Raw genomic sequence first — 19,582 nt, forward strand, 5'->3', positions numbered from 1 at the left:
AAGTGATAAAAGTAAAAGTCTCATTTTAATAGGTCATTCTATCAAATATAGGACTTTAAATAACTGGATATAGTTCTAAGTAGAGAGATTGATGAAGAAGATATCTTTTGATCAGAAGTAAATTCTTTTCCCTTTGTCCCCTGACTCATCCCCTCTCTCTCCCCCCCCCCAAAAAAAGAAAATCTTATTTAAGTAAATTTCTTTGTGATAAGGTCATATAAGCTCAAATTCGGTTCAACAAATATTTATTCATTGTCTTATGTAAAGCTCTTGATGAAAAAAAAGACTCTGCCTTCAAGGAGGTTACATTCTTAGACAAAGCAAATACTATCAATCCTTAACAAACATCAGTTTGGTGATTGAGGGGGGAAGGTCACTGCCATATCTACTTTCCCTGCAGAAATGAAGGGGGAAAATGTCCATTTAATGCTCCTTCTGCAGATCCAAAAGGGCTTATTTTTCAAAATTAATGAAACCGTGTATTGCTGATGTTTCTGAATGTATACGAATTCTGACTGTTTTCATGTAATTAGATAGTTATGTGAGGCAGCATTTTACAATGGAACATGCCATATTTAGGCATGAAAATAGTTAGAATTCTCATTATGCCACTTTTCCCGTGTGACAGAGGGAATCACTTCTCCGCGCCTCAGTGTCTATCTGTGAAGTGAGGGGAAAGAATCTGGGGAAGCTTCCAGTGATTAATGAGCATCCTCAGTAAGGCATGGTTAGATTACTATAACACATTTTGAAAGGTTTATTATCTAATTCCTATCTAGAGCCTAAATCAGAGAACTTTCTTTTTATTTCAGGTCTCCATTTTAGGATGTCCTGATCCAGTGGTTCATGAAATTGCCTATCAATATGGAAAAAATGTTGGCATCGCATTTCAGGTTTTTAAATTTTTTGTTTCTGCATTACTTATGAGAAATATAGCCTATTTGAAATATTTCCTATGCATGGTGTTCTGCAGTGAGTTTTGACATCAGTTCTTTTCTACTTTAGTTGATAGATGACGTGTTGGATTTCACTTCATGTACTGACCAGCTGGGCAAACCAACCGCATCAGATCTGAAACTTGGATTGGCCACTGGTCCAGTCTTATTTGCTTGCGAGCAGGTAGGTTTCATTTAGAACAGGAAATCTATAGATGTGGAATCAATGGCTTCTTAAGTTCTTTTTTGTTCAATAAATTGCTTGGCAGACAAGAGCTCACCTGAATGGTTTTTGCATTCTTAACATATTTAAGACTAACTACATGTATCCCACCCCTATTTAATATTTTGTTTGTACTACATGTAATAACCCAGCACCACTACACAACTTTTGCTCAATACTCAAAAACTGTTGAGCAAAACTGATCAGAAAACAGCATTTCTGAAAGTTTGTGGAAGTCCCCAATCCCCCATCATGCCTTTTTCTTTGCTTAAGGGATCAAGATGAGTCACTGAGATTCACCAGTTGAGTTGCCTTTTAGTTGTGTCCATGTACCTTACTATGGGCAGATTGTATATTCTCCTGATGATTCTCCCTTTATCAGTTCATCTGAATCTCCCCACATTCTCCTGCATTCTGTTATGATACTCTTTGTTGCCCCAGTGGGCTCTGTCTGGGCTGCACCAGTTTAAGTTAAACACCGGGGAAAGCTGCTGCTGCTGCTAGCCATTGCAAATAGGGCCCCCCACCCCTGAAGGGCCTGTTGTGAGGAGAGGTAGGTACTTCCTCACACCATAGGATCTAACTTGAGGTAGGCCCTTTCTGAGTATGAAGCAGGAGACAAAGGAAATGCTAATGAATGTGAATTCATTAGGGCCTGCCCTTCTGGGAGCTGGAGGTTTTTCTTAGGTCTTTATTAACCCACATGCCATACTAGACCATAGTGGGATTCTCCTGTTTTCACTCTCTCCCTCTTCAATTTGTCTTTTATTTTTCTGTTTATCTGACATCTGCCAGTACAAGATGAACTGCTTGAGGGCAGGGCTAGCTTTGGCTTTGTGTCTCAGGACTACAAACTGGTGCAGTGCTTGCCTAATAGGGAATTCGTGAACATTTGTTGGACGGACACCCAGAATGTTATTTGGTTTCACAGCAGACCATTTTCTTTAACTTCTCCCACGGTCATCTCTTCTACACTGAGGTCAAGTTCCTGACCAGATCTCAGGATATCAGTGGCCTATGCTTCGATTTAGCTTACCCTTCGGCAAAAGACACAAATGCAGACAAGAAAACAATCAAGAATTAGAAGAAAAGTTAGCCTGAGCTAAAGGACTGGAACCTACGGCTCCCAGATGCTACCATTCTTTTTTCATGGGGAAATCCCAGTCACAGGAAGGGCAGCATACTCACTCCCCACAAGATTTTTTTAGGCGTGCCTCTTGTCAGTACTACAGCCTGAAAGGGGAAGAATCTCAGCCACAAAAAAGGGAACCGTCTGACAAAGGGGCTTAACACACAAGACAAAGCAGGAAGCAAGGGAGCACCATGTGTAAAAAAAATGACCCGTATTTTTTCTGAACAGATTCTGTTTTCTGACATAGGGGCCATGGGTCAGCTAGATTTGAACCAAGCTCTGTGAATTTTTAAAGCAACACAAGTTGGTACACATTGTCAGCAAAGTGATAACCACCAACAAGTTCCAAGAAATAGCATGCTAATTATAAATTACAAGTTTCTAAATATTCTTTTCTCTCAAGTCTTAGGTCACTGCAGAGAGAAATGAAGACAGTTTTCTCTTTATTGTAATAGGGTTGTCAACTTAGAAAATTAATAGAGAATTTAATTTTAGTAAAATAAAGTTGGTCCCCAAATTTATATTTCTATAACATGATTTTTCTTGCTGTTTGTTTCATACCAAAGAAATCTGGTTAAGGCAGTCTCAAAAGTACTCTTAATCAGTTAGTTACCTTTAAAGTTTTCATTTTAGCTTACCACTCTGCAAGAAACATAAATGCAGTCAAGAAAACAAGTCAGGAATTAAAAGAAAAATTACAGAGTCGGAAGCTCTAAGAGGCTACTAGCCATCCTTTTTTTTTTTTTTTTTTTTAATGTCAGTAAGTTTTATTCAAGTAATGTATTATTACAGTGAATTTCTTTTTATTTACTGTACAATCCTGGACAAATCACCTAATCTTCCTAAGATTCAGTTTCCTAATCTGTAATATGAGAAAGATAAATGGATTGGGGTTTCTTTCTAGCTTTAACTCCCTTTTTTTTTTTTTTTTTAAATTTTATAATTATAACATTTTTTTTGACAGTACCATATGCATAGGAAATTTTTTTTTTTTTACATTATCCCTTGTACTCCCTTCTGTTCCAAATTTTTCCCCTCCTTCCCTAGATGCTACTAGCCATCCTTAAAAGGTGCTCGATCACATTTTTTTAAAAAAGCAATCATTGTAAACTCTTGATTATGTGCATCTTTGTAATTATAGCACATTTTTAACCTCTTGTTGACAGACAGTATGTTCCATGGATACTAAGAGAAGCTTTAGGTGAGAACTGCCAGGATGAGAATAGCTACCTTATGTTCCTTTACAACTCTTGAGTTCAGAAGTTTTTTAATTTCAGAATTGATAGTGAAACAGAGAGGATCTGAGCATATGTTTTCATGTTCATGAGATATACAAAGTTAAATTCAGAGAATATCTTTTTTTTCTCACAGAAAGAGACCACCAAGTGGTTAAATCCAAACAAGTGCTTAAATCCACATGGTTGTGACTTAAAAGTTGGGGGAAACAGCATTTGATACTAGATATAAATATACCAAGCTTTATTTGCTTGCGATTTCAATTAAACAAAATATTAGGAAACAATAATCTCTTTTAAAAGAGCTTGCATTCTAGTAAAGGCTACATGTCCAAAAAATACTATAAGATAATCTGAAATTTAGGATTATCAAGAATCTACCTTAAAAGGATGTTCACAAAAGATGGTCACATGGTGAAGAAGAAATAAATTTCACACATGAAGGATAGTCTTTAGACAGCCACAAAGGTAGGAGGTGTTTTGGCAAGTTTAGAGAACAGCTAATAGTTTAATCTGATTAGACAGAAATTAAGAGGATATAAAGGAGAATAATATGAATAAAGGTAGGAAAGGGAAGTCAGAGCCAGAAGGTCATCAATGTCAGGTCAGGGAGTTTCTCATTTTAATTCTAAGGACTATAAGGCATCCTTGAAGATCTTTAAGCATTAGAGTAATAACGAAGACAGACTCGTGTCTTGAAAAATGTCATTTTGGCAATTATATATAGAAAAGAACTTGCAGGTCTAAGAGACTAAGACTACAAGAGTAATTGCTATATAAGGAAAGGAAAAAAAATGTAGAAATGAGAATTTAAAGGACTTGCCAGCTGCGCATATGTTGATTATAAAAGTCAAATTACACATTTATTATTAAGCACTATATTGTCAGGTACTTTTCAGTGCTAGAGATTTAAAAATAAAAACAAACCCTGTGTAGCAGTATCATAACAATAAAAATAAATTGTCTTTAGATGGCAAACTTACTTTGTATTAAAAACTAGTAGTAGTAAGTATTGTTTTCTTTTTATTAGTTTCCAGAAATGAATGCATTGATAATGAGACGATTCAGTTTACCAGGAGATGTGGAACGTGCTCGGCAATATGTATTGCAAGTAAGTACCAAACATCAGTTTGTAGATTACAGTATATCAAAGTTTACTTTAAAGCCAAACAAAATAATTATAAAATGTTTTTGAAATAATGACTATAATTTATCAGTGGAGAAATAGCAGGCTTTTTAATCTCACCTCCCCTCTTACCTATAAGACATCTTTCCAGTCAGGCTTGCTTTTCTGTAGTGGTACCATTTCGTTCATAAGTAAACCTTGGGATCATCCTTTTGCTCATCATCAAGTTCTGCTAATTCCTTTTTTCTGTATTGTTTGTTCTCTTTAGACCTTGTACTAAGACTAAAAAGTTAATTTGAATGACTTCCTGAATCCATTTGCTAAGTCATTCTATATATTGCTGTCAAAGAAAGGTTAAGTCTCCTAGTAAACAGTCAAGATAATTAATATTCAAACAAGTATTGTCACTTTGAAAGTCTCTACATGTTACTTCTAACAATATGAGCCACTGATACATCTTAAGAATTGCCTTTAAAACTAGTATATACCATGGTATTTTTGATGTTAGCACAGCTTTTGATTTGAGGGTGATTTCAGAGAAAGTTTTGGAAATAGCTGTCATTTTGGACTAATCTCTTGAGATTTGAGTGAGAGAATGAGAATTGGTATGTGTCACATTTGTGAAGTGATTAGAAAATATTTTCAAAATCATAAGATCCCAAGACTGAGATTAAGAAAGGTACTTAAAAACCATTTAGCTTTATGACTCCTCGTGATTGATAAAAATTGTCCATTTTCACACAGCTAACGTGGTCTATCCTACTGTAGAGCAGATAACTCACAATCTTAGTCCCCACTCTTTACAACTATAAAGTCAGCTCAACTTTAAGGAGAGACCTTTAGTCAAATCAGTTGAAGGGAAGAAGCCAGCCAATAGTTGACCCAAGAACATAGCAAATGAAGAGCTGCTATAGGATCCAGGATAATTTTTTGTGCCTCCAGTAAGATGAATCAAACAGTACAAGTTCCTAGCATGAATGAGCCTGGTGGTGGAGGTCAGTTGGTGAACTTTTTAAAAGCTTTAACGACTGACTTATTAGTCTTATAAAAATGAAGGTTTCTAAGTCCACCTTAATTTTTTTCTTCATTTGATTTCTAGGGGCTTATTGTTTGAAAATCAATCAACTAATATACTGCTATGTTGTGTCATCCTGAAATCATCTAATTTCACAGTTAGGGAGTCTCTTGCAATAAATGATTGATCAAGATTCCACTTGTCCCTCTCTTCACTAGAGTGTGAAGTTGCCTTGGGAACAGATTTGCCACACAGTTTGTGTCAAGGAAGGACTCCAAGTCCAGTTTTCCATTCACTAAGCTGTGCTGCCTTGGCCATTCTTCTAAGTCAGGCCAAGTTAATACAAGGCTTACACCAACTTTTTGTTAGAATATTGAACACACCAAAAGGATTTTAATAAGACAAAGGAAGGTTGGTACATTCAGTAACACACATTTTTTTTCCCCCTGCAGAGTGACGGTGTGCAACAAACAACCTACCTCGCCCAACAATATTGCCATAAAGCAATAAGGGAGATTAGTAAACTTCGACCATCTCCTGAAAGAGACGCCCTCATCCAACTCACAGAAATTGTACTCACAAGAGATAAATGACATCTTTCCATTTTCTGTGGCAGCTATTTACCAGACTGTGCCTAAACAATTTTATGGAACACTTTTTGTTTTTGCCTCCAGTGCAGATTACCAAAAAATATTTTTCTTTTTTCATTTCAAACTGTTTATTGGCGATTTTTAAAAGAACTTTTTAAAGCCAGTTGTATTGAAGGAAGCCATAACTATGTCATTAAATCATCTGAATTTGTCCTTGGTTCTAGTGCTGTAAACTTTAATGGGGGTATTATTTATGTGTGATATTGTTTACAATGTTAATATCCACATGTAAGGCCACTATAATAAATAATCAATGTTTAAAAGATTCGGGGTTTTTTCACCTTTTCCTATAGAATATTAAAGCAACAACAACAACAAAAAAAAAAAAAAAAAACAGCAAACTTGAGGTTCAAGCTTAAATTTTGGTTATATTTAACAGTACCCAAAATTGTATATAGGAGAATGATTTATTATAAAAGACTGTACATAAAATTTAGACAACAGGTTATATACAAATTAAGAAAACTTTCCAATTGATAACAGCAAAATTAAAGTTATTTGAACACTAATGATACTGAAAATCATGTTTACAATAAACAAAGGAATGAAGCAGTCCACATTGACCTAGGATGAAATAAAAAGTATTTATCTAATTTTCAGAAACAAATGTTTTATACTGATCTTTTTCATTCACTGTGCCAAAATCTGCAACACCTGATACAATTAACTATATTTTGAAATCCAAACAAGTCCTCAATACACAGAAACCCACATTAGAGTGTTCTACTTTAGATATTCTAAGTAATATAGATTTGGACAAGACAAGAACAGAAGTTGCCACCTCTGAAGATCTGACCACCCTTAAATCAAGAGGAGGAGACACACAAAGTGGACGTGACACTTTTAATAATGAGAAATGAAGTTTCCAGTTTGGGGATGGTCCCTATTTTCATTAATCAATATAATAACTATTGTCTTCCTTACTTGATCTTGTTTTGGATTGCCACAGCCAGATAATGGATTTAATAACGCCAGTACAAGTCAGTCAACAGCATGCACTTTTACAAAAATTATTTGTAAATGGTACTCTGATTTCCTTATACTGAACCATCCTTTGATCAATAGTACTTGAGAAAGGCAGCCGTAAAATTCATGGAATGGTAATATGGCAGTAAATTGGACCCCATAAATACACAAGCTTGTCTAAATTTTAATTACAATAATTTGATCCCTTTAAGATCCCCATCTTAGCTTTGAAAGAAAATTTTAGAAAAGGAATTTATATTCTAAAAGTTCAAAATAAATCACTTTCTTCTAAGTCAGGGCAAGTTAATATATAAGGCTTACACCAATTTTTTGTTCATGGAGAATGTGCTGAGAAAATATAAGCATTATTCCACAGTAAATCCATACTTTTATTTGTAAAAAAAAGCAAACCAATGAAGGAAAGGACAATACCTTTGGTTCACTTATGTATTTATGAATGGAAAAAGTGAAAATGCAAATTTACTCATTAAAAAAACTTAGGTACAAATTACAACATACAGAAGACCACACGGGTTTTGTTTCACATGGATACCTTAGAGACTCAACAACTTAATAGATTTGTATATGAGTACTCTAGGTAAAGATTACAACAAATTGGAAGCATCTTGGATTTTTTAAAAGTATATTTCAATACATAAGTTTGTATGCATGCTTTAAACAAATAGTATAGTTCAAAAATGAGCAAGAAACTAAACAAAAATATGACCAGCACTAGCATTAAACTTTTTTTTTTCCAGATTCTTAATGTTAGTCTAACGTAGTGTTAGTTACCATGCTGCACTGAAAAGTGTAATGGCACAATTGGAATCATAATTCATTAAATACTAAACCCTACTTCCCCAGAGTATTTAGGCTGGTCACAAAATTAAGAATGCATAAGTAAATACATAAGCATAACCTGTTACAGACAGTTATTTGTACAAAATGCTCTTCAGCAATACATAAACTGTCTCCCAAAAGTTATGCTCATGGATGGACATTCAATCATACTGATAAAACAGCATGTCCTGAAAATATGGGCACATTTTAAAACAGTAATAAGACAGATCTGTTCACCATTATAATTGTCCCACAGTATGATTGACTACAAGATCCCACTTCAGAAATAAAAGCATTTTAATCAGTATAGTGCATGATTGATTCAACATAATTTCCGGGGAACAAGCCAGTCACTCGATTGCAGACTCCTTCATACCATCCATCATCATTCTTCTTTATAACATAAATGATTGCACCTTCCATAAAAGATAGCTCATCATCCTTGTCTTTTGTATAATCATATATAGCAACAACTATAGGGAGGAAAAAAAAAAAGTTGAAATATTAAATAAACATACTAAAATGATCTCCACTGCCATGACACATCTAACGCAACAAATTAAATTATTTCAACGAAGTTTTTTCCAAACTAATCACAGTATGTATGACAGTAGTCAACCCCACACTGCTGGTTAAGTGACAATTTTATGCTATAAATATTTTATGCATTTTTTTTTCTTATTAAAGCTTTTTATTTTCAAATCATATGCATGGATAATTTTTCAACATTAACCCTTGCAAAAGCTTGTGTTCCAATTCCTTCCCCCCCAAGATGGCAAGTAGTTCAATATATATTAAACATGATAAAAATATATATTAAATCCAATATATGCATACATATTTATACAATTACCTTGTTGCAGAAGAAAAAATATTTTCTATTTTGATACATCACATAATTGGTGCCCAAAAATGTATGTAAAAAGAAAAAATTTAATTACAAATAACACAAGTTCTGCAGTCTCTTCCCTATTTATTATGGGGGAGTTATATATTACCCAACAAGAAACATGAAGCTACATCCCACTGCAATGCTCAGTGAATTTCAAGATTATGTAGGAGAGGAGAATTATTATTATTTTATAATATTACATATCATAAAATAAAAAGTACCACTTTACTCTTAGTCTTAATTTTGCAATGTAATCAAAATGCTGGATTTTTGTAACAAAACAGAATGATGAATTCATGGAGATTAAAGAGTGTCACAGCATTCAAGATTTTAAAACAAACAACAAAGCAAAGTCCATCTTGTCAGTGAAAGGAATTCTTTCAAAAAGGTAGATGTGAGGGCTAGGGGGAAAAGGGGCTTTTTATTACAGAGAGAAAGTAGCAAGACGTCATTTATTTCATTGAAAAGAAAATTGTTTCTTTTTGCTCAGAATCACACATTCAGGAAGAAAACTTGTAGTGATTATGACAAAGGTTTCATGTGGTTATTAGTCATTAAAGAGAATGAAAAAATGTGGCTCATCTTGGTCCTCAACACTTAAGCTGTGGATCAGTGAATTAAAATCATTATGTTCTTACAGTCACATCCAACTTTTCTTTTAGAATGCTAAAAGGTAAAGAATGAAAAAGGGAACTTTGAGACACTGTAACCAATATTTCCCAGAACAAAGTCTACCCTTTCTCTGGGCATCATCCCTGACTGGGCAAACAGCCTCTGATCCAACATTTTCAGTTACTAGGAGCTCATTATTTCACAAAGCAGCCGGTTCCATTTTTTTTTTTTTTTTTGAGAGTTCCATTTGACAATTCTTTTTTGTACCCTGCTAAAATCTGCTTTCCTGTTAACTTCCACCCACTGCCCTCTGGAAAAACAAAGACGTCTAATCCTTCTTCCACATGGCATGCCTTTCAGTATATAATCAGCTATCATATTATTACCAACTGCTTTCTTTCCAGCCTAGCCACCTCCATCCTTACTGCTACTCTCCCTTTATCCCTCCCATGAAGCATTTATGATCCTGGCCATTACTCCCGGAATAGGTTTCATTCTCCTAATGTCCATATTCAAATGTGGCACCAAAAACTAAAACAATGTATGGATTCAGGCTGGTAAAGAACTTCATGGAAGTATTATCTCCCTTCTTTGGGGCATTTTTAGACTTGGAAAACTATGGACATGGATTGGAAGGAGGACAGGGAAAACAATGAGGATGCTATTGAAGCAGTCCAGGCAAGAGGTTATTAGAGCTGTACCAGGGAGAGTGGTCCTGTGAGTGGAAAAAAGAGGCTGTGATAGGTGCTGAGGAGATAGATTCAATAATACTCTAATACAAAATGGATCCATGGGTCCCAGGAAGAGAGAAAAATTGAAAATGGTTTCAAAGTCATGAAGCTGACTGAGTGGCAGCATGGTGCTGCTTTTGACAAAAGTAGGGAAGTATAAGGAATGTAATGGAATATTATCACATCATAAGAATTCAGAGCAACTTGTTAAGTCTTGCATGAATTAATGTAGTTCAAGGAAATAACCAAAAGTATAACATACATGGTGTGTTCACACAAATTGAAAGAGAACAACTTCTAAAGGCATAAAAAATTCAAGTTACTATCAATGAGAATTGTCTGTTCATATCCTTTGACCATTTATCAATTGGAGAATGGTCAAAGGATAGGAACAGACAATTCTCAGATGATGAAATTGAAATTATATCCACTCATATGAAAGTGTTCCAAATCACTACTGATCAGAGAAATGCAAATTAAGACAACTCTGAGATACCACTACACACCTGTCAGATTGGCTAAGATGACAGGAACAAATAATGATGAATGTTGGAGGGGGATGTGGGAAAACTGGGACACTGATACATTGTTGGTGGAGCTGTGAAAGAATCCAACCATTCTGGAGAGCAATCTGGAATTATGCCCAAAAAGTTATCGGGCTGTACATACCCTTTGATCCAGCATTGCTGCTATTGGGCTTATATCCCAAGGAAATACTGAGGAGGGGAAAGGGACCTGTATGTGCCAAAATGTTTGTGGCAGCTCTTTTTGTAGTGGCTAGAAACTGGAAGATGAATGGATGTCCATCAGTTGGAGAATGGTTGGGTAAATTATGGTATATTAAGGTTATGGAATATTATTGCTCTGTAAGAAATGACCAGCAGGAGGAATACAGAGAGGCATGGAGAGACTTGCATGAACTGATGCTGAGTGAAATGAATAGAACCAGAAGATCACTATACACTTCAACAATGATACTGTATGAGGATGTATTCTGATGGAAATGGATATCTTCAACATAAAGAAGATCCAACTCACTTCCAGTTGATCAATGATGGACAGAAACAACTACACCCAGAGAAGGAACACTGGGAAGTAAATGTAAATTGTTAGCATTGCTGTCTATCTACCCAGGTTACTTATACCTTCGGAATCTAATACTTAATGTGCAACAAGAAAATGGTATTTGCACACATATATTGTATCTAGGTTATATTTTAACACATGTAAAATGTATGGGATTGCCTGTCATCAAGGGGAGGGAGTAGCGGGAGGGAGGGGATAATGTGGAAAAATGAATGCAAGGAATAAATGTTATTAAAAAAAAATTACTCATGCATATATACTGTCAAAAAAATTTATAAATAAAATTTTTTTTAAAAAGTTATTATCAATGATTAAATTTGATTTTCAAGGACTGATGACAAAAAATATATATATATACACACATACACACATATACAGTTATAACTATATAGAAGGACAAACTATAAAGAATACTATATATTTGTAGACATGGTTATTGAGTTTGTTGGTATTATGTTAACTGTTTTTCTGTGTTACATGAGATGGTTCTATTGAGGGGAGGACCAAACAGAAATACTATTTTAAAATCTAACTCTTTTTTAATGTAGAATGAAATGCCTCAAAGGGTCCCCTCTATATCACAAACTTTAGATCAGTTCACACATGGTTGCATCTTACCTTTCTCAATATAGCTCTTAGGGGCCCAGGCAGGATCTCCATCTGCATATGGATCACTGTACTGAACAACTGCGGCCTCCTCATCTTCATAATCAACGGGAGGTGGTGGAGGGGGAGGTGGGGAATCATCAAACATAGGAATATCATCTGGGGGAGGAGGTGGTGGTGGTGTAGGGCTATCGGCAACTAAAAAGTTTCATAAAATTGATTTGGATCAGAAATAATACCAAATAAAAATTCATAATCTAATAAAACTCAAGAAAAGCTCAAAAGTTTATAAAGGCATGCACTATGATAACATGCACTGATTAGGAATGGAAAGCTTGGTGTGTTAAAGCTTATATATGCTTAACAGCATTTAAAAGATAATTTAACAACAGCAATAATAAAATAAAAATAAAGGTAACTTGGAAATTTATTATTTGCAGGAGGTCAGGAGGGAATTTTTCCTTTTATAGGACTCTAAACTTGCACTGCAGAAATAGAAGGCTGTTCAATTCCAAAGCACGGGACAGACAGTATACAAGTACCATATTTATTAGACTAGTGAAAGTTTGATACAAGTTCATTTTTAATTCTATCACTTAAGGTCAACCTTATGTTTTAACATTTATCCTTTGCTAGTACTGATGATGCCCATATTGCTAATCTCTACCTGAAGAAGAGCTTTAAACACAAAAACCAGATGTCACCTGTGGGCATTACTAAGAATTTTAAAAAATAATAATAAAATAAAATAATTTAACCAGATAAGAGAAAATGGAAATGCTTAAATGGAGAAAAATTTCAAATGAGAATAAATGAAATTCAGTGTTTTTCAAAGTTGTTCATGTGCACGTTCAAATATAATTAAATTTGGAAGTTTATGCAAGACTCATATTAAAATTTTTAATGATTACCAGAAAAAAGTAAACATGGAAAAAACCCAAAATATAAAGATGCTAGGCATATTAAATCATGACTATATATTTATTATGTCAAATCAATTAATATGGTAAATAAAGCCCTTTGCAAATCAAAAAGTGCCATATGAATGCTAGCTACTGTTATTCTTTTTATTATACAAAAGTATTCAAGGAGGATAAGATGGAAAGAAAAATTTGTATTTTATAAAATTTTTAAAATAGTAATTACATTTCTAGATGATGTTTTAACTAGATGAAGTCGTGGCAATGGGAGCTATTTATTTCTGAATAAAAACAGAATTATTCTACCACTTAGGTAGATAAAACATGACACCCAGGTCAACAAAAGTTCCTAATTTTAAGTATTAGTTCAATAAAGAACCATCATTAATAATCAGTTATATTAAATTCCTATTTCATGATTTACTATACAAAATATTTTGATATTTTTTTCAAAAGACAAAGGGCCAAATTGATTTAACAATTACAAAATTAATAACAGACCAGAGAAGCAAAATTCACAATATAAAACACATTGGTTCACATCTAATTAAGTACTCAAAACAAGCACCACCACTAGAACCTGTTTTGATGAGTGGTGTTCCAAAGTTTACTTATTTTATACGTAGCTATTTGAGAACATATCTTAAGTCCAAAATATAAATTTAAGATATTTATATAAAATATTCCTCTCTTTCAATCATGAAAAAAAAAAACACTATGAGCCCATATAACTATCCAAGATACCTATAAATTTCACATTTTATATAATTCTGAAAAAGTAAATAGAAGCAGACCATTCAATTTCTTTTATGATTTTAACTGCTCAACTGATATTTATCTTTATTTATTCAATGTTTTTATACACTAATTTGATAATTCTACATATAAGAATCCATGCTGATGTGTCCCACATTTTGGATTTATAATCGGCAGAGGCCTAGTCAATCTAGTTTTGTACACCTTAGCAAAGAAATACCTGCAATTAAAGTGGGTACTTAATAAATGTCTGGAGAATTATCATAATGGAGAAGACACCCTGAAAAATCATACTTGTTAACAGGTACTAAATCTGAGTTAATAAAATTCAATTTAAACTTGCAAAAAATTGGTACACTCAAAAACTGGACTGAATTCTACATGTACATCTAAGTACCACTAGAGGGCCATCAAAAAAGCTGGCCTCTAGAAAATGCTTAAATCTGAAAATAAACTACTTTGCAAACTTTCCAACATAAATCCCCTATATACCCTATACAGAGAGTAGATAGCAAAACATATTGATAAGACATTTAGGGTACAAGGCAAATAATGCCTGTCCTAGATCATAGTCTGTAAGCCATGTTAGGACTAAGCCCCATCAATTTCTAGCATGTAATATTTAAATCAGAAATAGATCTTGTATATAAAAGTACAATGGGAGATTTTTAAACAAATTTTATATACTTAGTAAATGTATGCAAGTACAAAATTATGTGTATTTTTATCATAATCACTATTTCAAAGATTTGGTTTTTAACTACTGCTACATGAAAGAGAAGTTATATTCCCAATTTCTTTATTTTGGGAAGGTTAACTTTTTCAAATTACCAACATAGTCCAATTATCAAGCCAGAAACAAAGATGCTATAAAACAAAAGATTTGTTTGTTCTACACTAGGGAAATAATGATATTATTAATGCAAAGGTCTTCAACAATTTTAAGATCACTCTTAAACCCATTCAGGATCAGTTTAAGGTCCTAAATAAACTGATTGGTAGGTGGTCATCAAAATGCTAACATAAAAGAAATGACATATCTTAAAAGAGGCAAATATTCACTTTCCATAGAATTTAGATATGCGATTTGTGCTCTGCAAATAAATAAAATAAAAAATTCTCCCAATTCTCCTAGGTCAGAGCAGTATCATATATGCCTTATCCCCTTAGCATATTGTACAGCATTATTACAATGCTTTGTATGTAGGAGTTGCCTTAGTAAATAAATGTCTCTTGATTGGATGAAAAGTTATTCTTGTTATATTCTCAAGTGTCAGAATAAATTGCAAATACAATTTCCAACAATGTAGTCTACTGGTGGACAAGCTGTGAGAATAGCCATTCTCTGACAATTACACTGAAAACTCTAAATTCAATTTTATAAATGTCTTAAGTCAGTATTGTGTGCAAAAGGGTGTGAAAGAGAAAAAAGGAATAAAATACACCATCCTACTTTCAAGGAGTTCATAAATTAAAACTATTTGATTTCACCATCCCACTTACCTATTGTCATACAGACTAGTTTGGCATAATAAAATGATCCTAGCTAAATATTGTTATGTTCTTACTAACTGCAGTTTCTGGAGACAACAGCAAGTTACAAAATATTATTCACATTTTTCAAGGGAGAAAACATTCATAGTGATTCTCTAGTGGAAATCAAGTAATTTCTGGTATTCCCCAAATTAATCAGATAATAATATAACGTAGCTAAAAATCTACTTAAACAATAATCTCAAAAGTAATTTCCAAAATTCATTAAATCCTCTTTTTAGTTGAGATCATTATGGAAGTCAGTAATTGTCTTTTCCCTTTTCTGTTTACAAGCTTCTGCATTAAGTTAAAAAAAAAAAAAAAAAAAAAAAAGAGAGAGAGAGAGAAATCCCCAGAAATTCACTGTCATCTATCCTTTCAAATGTAAATCATGGCATAATCCTCTTGTTAGGAATAAAATGATAAATGTATAAAAATAGGTAAGCACTTATCATAATTTTAAAACCCCAATCAAATTGCATGATATGTATATTCACTATATGCTAAAAATATAAAATTGTGTGTGACAATAGAATACATAATAACTTAAAAGGAACATTCCCAAATATACCTATCAAAAGATAGGATGGGGCTTCCAAAAATTTTGTATTATTTCTTGAGAGTCTACACAGAGCAGATACCTGTGTTTTTAATCATTTAACACCCATTCATTATTCAGGGTTCACTTGGAGATTTATATAGGTCAGTGATCATGCACACAACAGAAAAAAACTGAAGATCGTGCTCTTCAATTTTGATAGCATATTGCACCTGTATTCAAGATAGGATTAGCTTTTCTAATAAAATAAAATAAAAATAAAAAAAAAGAGGAAAGGAAAAATCTGACTCGCCAGCCATGCATGCTATAGGAGACAGCCTCTATTCTTTGACAGCTCAGTTTGTCCAAACTTACTGTTTTCCTGCACCCTGGCCACGAAGCCTGTGAGAGGTATCTGTGGAGTCAACTGAGGCATAGGGGGAGGGGGTGGAGCAATAGAAACTGGTAGCAACAACACGGTATGGGGGAAGTAAAACAGATAAAGGAAAGAAAAAGAAACAAACAAAAAGCAGAAGTCAGTTACAAGGACCACAAACATAAGTATGCAAAGAACAGTCTGCAAATGAAACAAAACAAAAACCAAACAAAAACCAAAACTAAAACTAAAACAAAACCTATAGCACCTCCAAGTTTATTTCCCAAAGCAAAGCTAAAGCTGAACTGGTTTGATCAAAGGATAATTTTTTAAAAGAATAAAAACTTAAATTAAGGGCTGTCTAACCTGAGTAACAGAAAACTTATGTAAGAGACTTATGCTTAACACCGCTATGATCTTTTTGCTTTTATTTGAGGGATGAAATGGCAAACTGTAGGGCTCCTACTTCATAGGAATGCCTTTGAAACTTAAAAGGGGACTTTCCTGCCATGCAGAAGGGTAACAAATGCAGGTGTCCTCTGCTCTAAAATAAGAATATACCAAAACCCACATTTCAAATCCTCTAAATTTTAGACACATAAAGGACCTTAGCACCCACTCTCTTCATTTTATAAGGGAGGGCACTGAGGACAAAAGAAAAGAAGCCATTTTACCAAAGACGGCACGGCTAACAAGTGGCAGAACCACAACTAACATGCTAATCTCCTATCTTCTACTCTACTGCCATACTACAACACTTATAGATAGAGCAAATGGGGAATAATTATTAATGTAACCCTGATAGATTATTAACAGTTTCTTTAAAAGAAAATTCATGCAAATACAAAAAGTAATTTGGATTTATAAAAATATATATTTATGTATAATGTTCCAAGAATACCCCCACTTTGTACAACATGATGTATTTGTATGCAAGTCTAAACTTTTATTTTAAAAGACCATTTATTCTTCAATAACAAGGGAAACCTAGTAACTGCTTGTGAATGTTTAATGTTTATTATTTCAACAAACAGTATTTACTCATTATATTATTAATTAGCCTAACATGTTTTGAATGACTGCAACATTGTTCATTTGTTCATTGATAATTAAATGACATTTAATTTCTGATGAAAAATCACAAATTTGATGATTACTATAAATTTTAATTTTCTTGAAATTGATATTAATTTCAAAGATTTAGGTAAAAATTACATAAAATTATGTATTCAGATGGTTAATCTTTCTATTTACTTTTTTACTACCGACTAAAGAAAAGGTTAATTTTCCTTGATCAATATTATACAATGATCAGAAAACATAGAACCTTCTGGGAAAAACTGGTCCTCCAAGTTATTAGAAATAATAAAATAATACTAAATAAATGTGTACATAGATATAGATAAATCTATAACTACATTCACACATGTATCAAACTAATGTAATGGTGGCATCCAATAACCACTAATCGAAATGACAAATTCAGGGTCCATCAAAAAACTTGTAGGCACACAGAAAAATCTGAAACAGGTTCTTATGTTTCTAGGGAAGCAATAATTTAACAAACAAAGCAATAGCATTATTATTATCATTAATATTCACTTTGTTTAAATATAGAATTCAATTGCTTCTAAAACTAATTTCAATTCTAATTAACTCTATATGGAAAAAATACCAAACTAAAATGTTACAATTTTTTTTAATACAGAAATTTCTATGAATTTAACACATACACACACAAACACTCTTATTTTAAAACAAAACAAAAACAAACAAAAAAAAAAACAAAACAAAACAAAACAAAAAAAAAAAAAAAAAAAACACACACCTCTGGAGCAGCCATGCTGGTTAGTATATGAACATGTATTTACTTTAAAAGAAAAAATTTTAAAATCAGTTTGTTTTCAAAAGATTAAAATAACCACCACATAAAAAAAAAATGAAATGGGCAGGAGAAAAATATGCACATCAAAACACTAAATTAAAAAAAAAAATGCTGCAAAAATCATTACTTTAACATCAACAGCAATCCAGACATTTGACAACACAATGAAATAATCTGAAATTTGAGGTCTTGTTTGGAACAAAATATTTTAAAGGAATTCATCCTTTTGAAAATTAAAGTGTATTTGAATTAGTAGGTAATATTACTATACTAAATTAAATGGAATATGGAATGAGTCACTAAAAACTTTGCTAGAAGGGAATAATGTCTTAGAAGGGAATGATAGCAATATAATGAATGGGACCTAAAACTGTAAAATATCACGAGAATAACTTGGTTTGAAAAGACTTAAAATTATTATATTTCAAATTGACAATTTTTTCTGCTTAGTAACATACCAAAATATTTCTAATTATTTCAGAAGTTATTAAGAACATGTAAAATTTATGAAGCAGTCAACACTTAGTTGTCTAGACTCCCTCACCAAAGTAATGATTAGCAAAAAAGTTTGAGAATAGTCCAATTTGATGCCTTTTATAACATCGCAGATAAGTATTCTGATGAAAAATTTTAAATCCATAACAGTTTCCATATTATCTGTGGATATCAGATATCATCTATCATGTTCTCTACTACCTAAAAAATTAGCCAAGGTAACAATAAGAAATCTTTCATTTTGACATTTTTAATTCAAAAATTAGATTTTTTTTTTCTGTTACCTTCCACATAAAAGTGTCAAATATGGTTAGGACATTCACTGCAAACAGTGCTAGCCAGTATATACTACCTAAAAGATTTTCTACATCAAAATTCTGTATTATAAATTACAGATTCTTGAATTAAAAGACACAAATTATAAATAAGAATAAGAAACTTTCTACTAGGATGTCCAGAGTAATTTCTTTTAATTAAACAAAGTCATCTAAAAATAGAAACAGCTTTAGAATTAAGTATCGGTCCATGAAAGTGATCTGGAGCTGTGTAGGTAATAATGACAATATATTCTTACAAAAGGACTCTCTTTTTTGGTTAAATACAAAAAGCAAGTATCAATTCAAAGGATCTGAAGCTTTCCTAAAACTGCCAGCATCAGTAGCTTTTACACTACAGTGGTTAGTGCTGAGATGTGCCAAGATTAGAGTGAACAGAATAAAGTATAAATAAAATCTTTCTGTTTCTAAGATTATTTTCTTAAGTGAAACAAATAAAAGGGTAAATAATTATCAGCAATATCATTAAAGATCTGCTACAAACCAATTTGAGGCTCTCTTTTAACTTGAAACCCTTTAAAACAGTGATAGCCAGCAATTTCTTTACCAATTTTTAAAAAGAAAATGTCAATATCACAATTTTGATAACATCCAATTTTCATAAGTAGTCTTAACAACTATTTTGCCAATAAACACAAATTGAAATTCTTTTATTTCAAGAATTTTTTTTAGTTTCAGTTTCTTTTGGGGGGTCC

At 32.9% G+C, this 19,582-nt stretch overlaps 2 protein-coding genes across 11 annotated transcripts in view; one reads left to right on the forward strand and one right to left on the reverse strand.

Moving 5' to 3' along the window:
- PDSS1 (decaprenyl diphosphate synthase subunit 1) overlaps positions 1 to 6,579 on the forward strand; it is a 33,146-nt gene extending 26,567 nt beyond the window's left edge. Inside the window, exons 8-11 of the mRNA XM_074266984.1 lie at positions 813 to 893; positions 1,006 to 1,119; positions 4,556 to 4,636; positions 6,119 to 6,579. Of these exons, the coding sequence (XP_074123085.1) occupies positions 813 to 893; positions 1,006 to 1,119; positions 4,556 to 4,636; positions 6,119 to 6,259 (417 nt within the window). The 3' untranslated portion in view covers positions 6,260 to 6,579. The remainder of the gene's footprint in view (positions 1 to 812; positions 894 to 1,005; positions 1,120 to 4,555; positions 4,637 to 6,118) is intronic.
- An 88-nt stretch (positions 6,580 to 6,667) lies between these two features.
- Positions 6,668 to 19,582, reverse strand: part of ABI1 (abl interactor 1) — a 90,685-nt gene continuing 77,770 nt past the window's right edge. For 6 of the 10 annotated variants that reach the window (XM_074266983.1, XM_074266981.1, XM_074266979.1 and 3 more), the window contains 2 exons: positions 12,062 to 12,247; positions 6,668 to 8,595 (listed from right to left, as the gene is read on the reverse strand). In XM_074266983.1, coding sequence (XP_074123084.1) covers positions 8,420 to 8,595; positions 12,062 to 12,247 — 362 coding nt within the window. In that variant the 3' untranslated portion in view covers positions 6,668 to 8,419. Of the gene's footprint in view, positions 8,596 to 12,061; positions 12,248 to 16,171; positions 16,259 to 19,582 lie in introns of all 10 variants that reach the window. The other 4 variants (XM_074266978.1, XM_074266974.1, XM_074266975.1 and 1 more) reach the window with 1 other exon arrangement.

This window comes from Sminthopsis crassicaudata, chromosome 5 (assembly GCF_048593235.1).
Source record: "Sminthopsis crassicaudata isolate SCR6 chromosome 5, ASM4859323v1, whole genome shotgun sequence".
NCBI classification, from domain to species: Eukaryota; Metazoa; Chordata; class Mammalia; order Dasyuromorphia; family Dasyuridae; genus Sminthopsis; species Sminthopsis crassicaudata.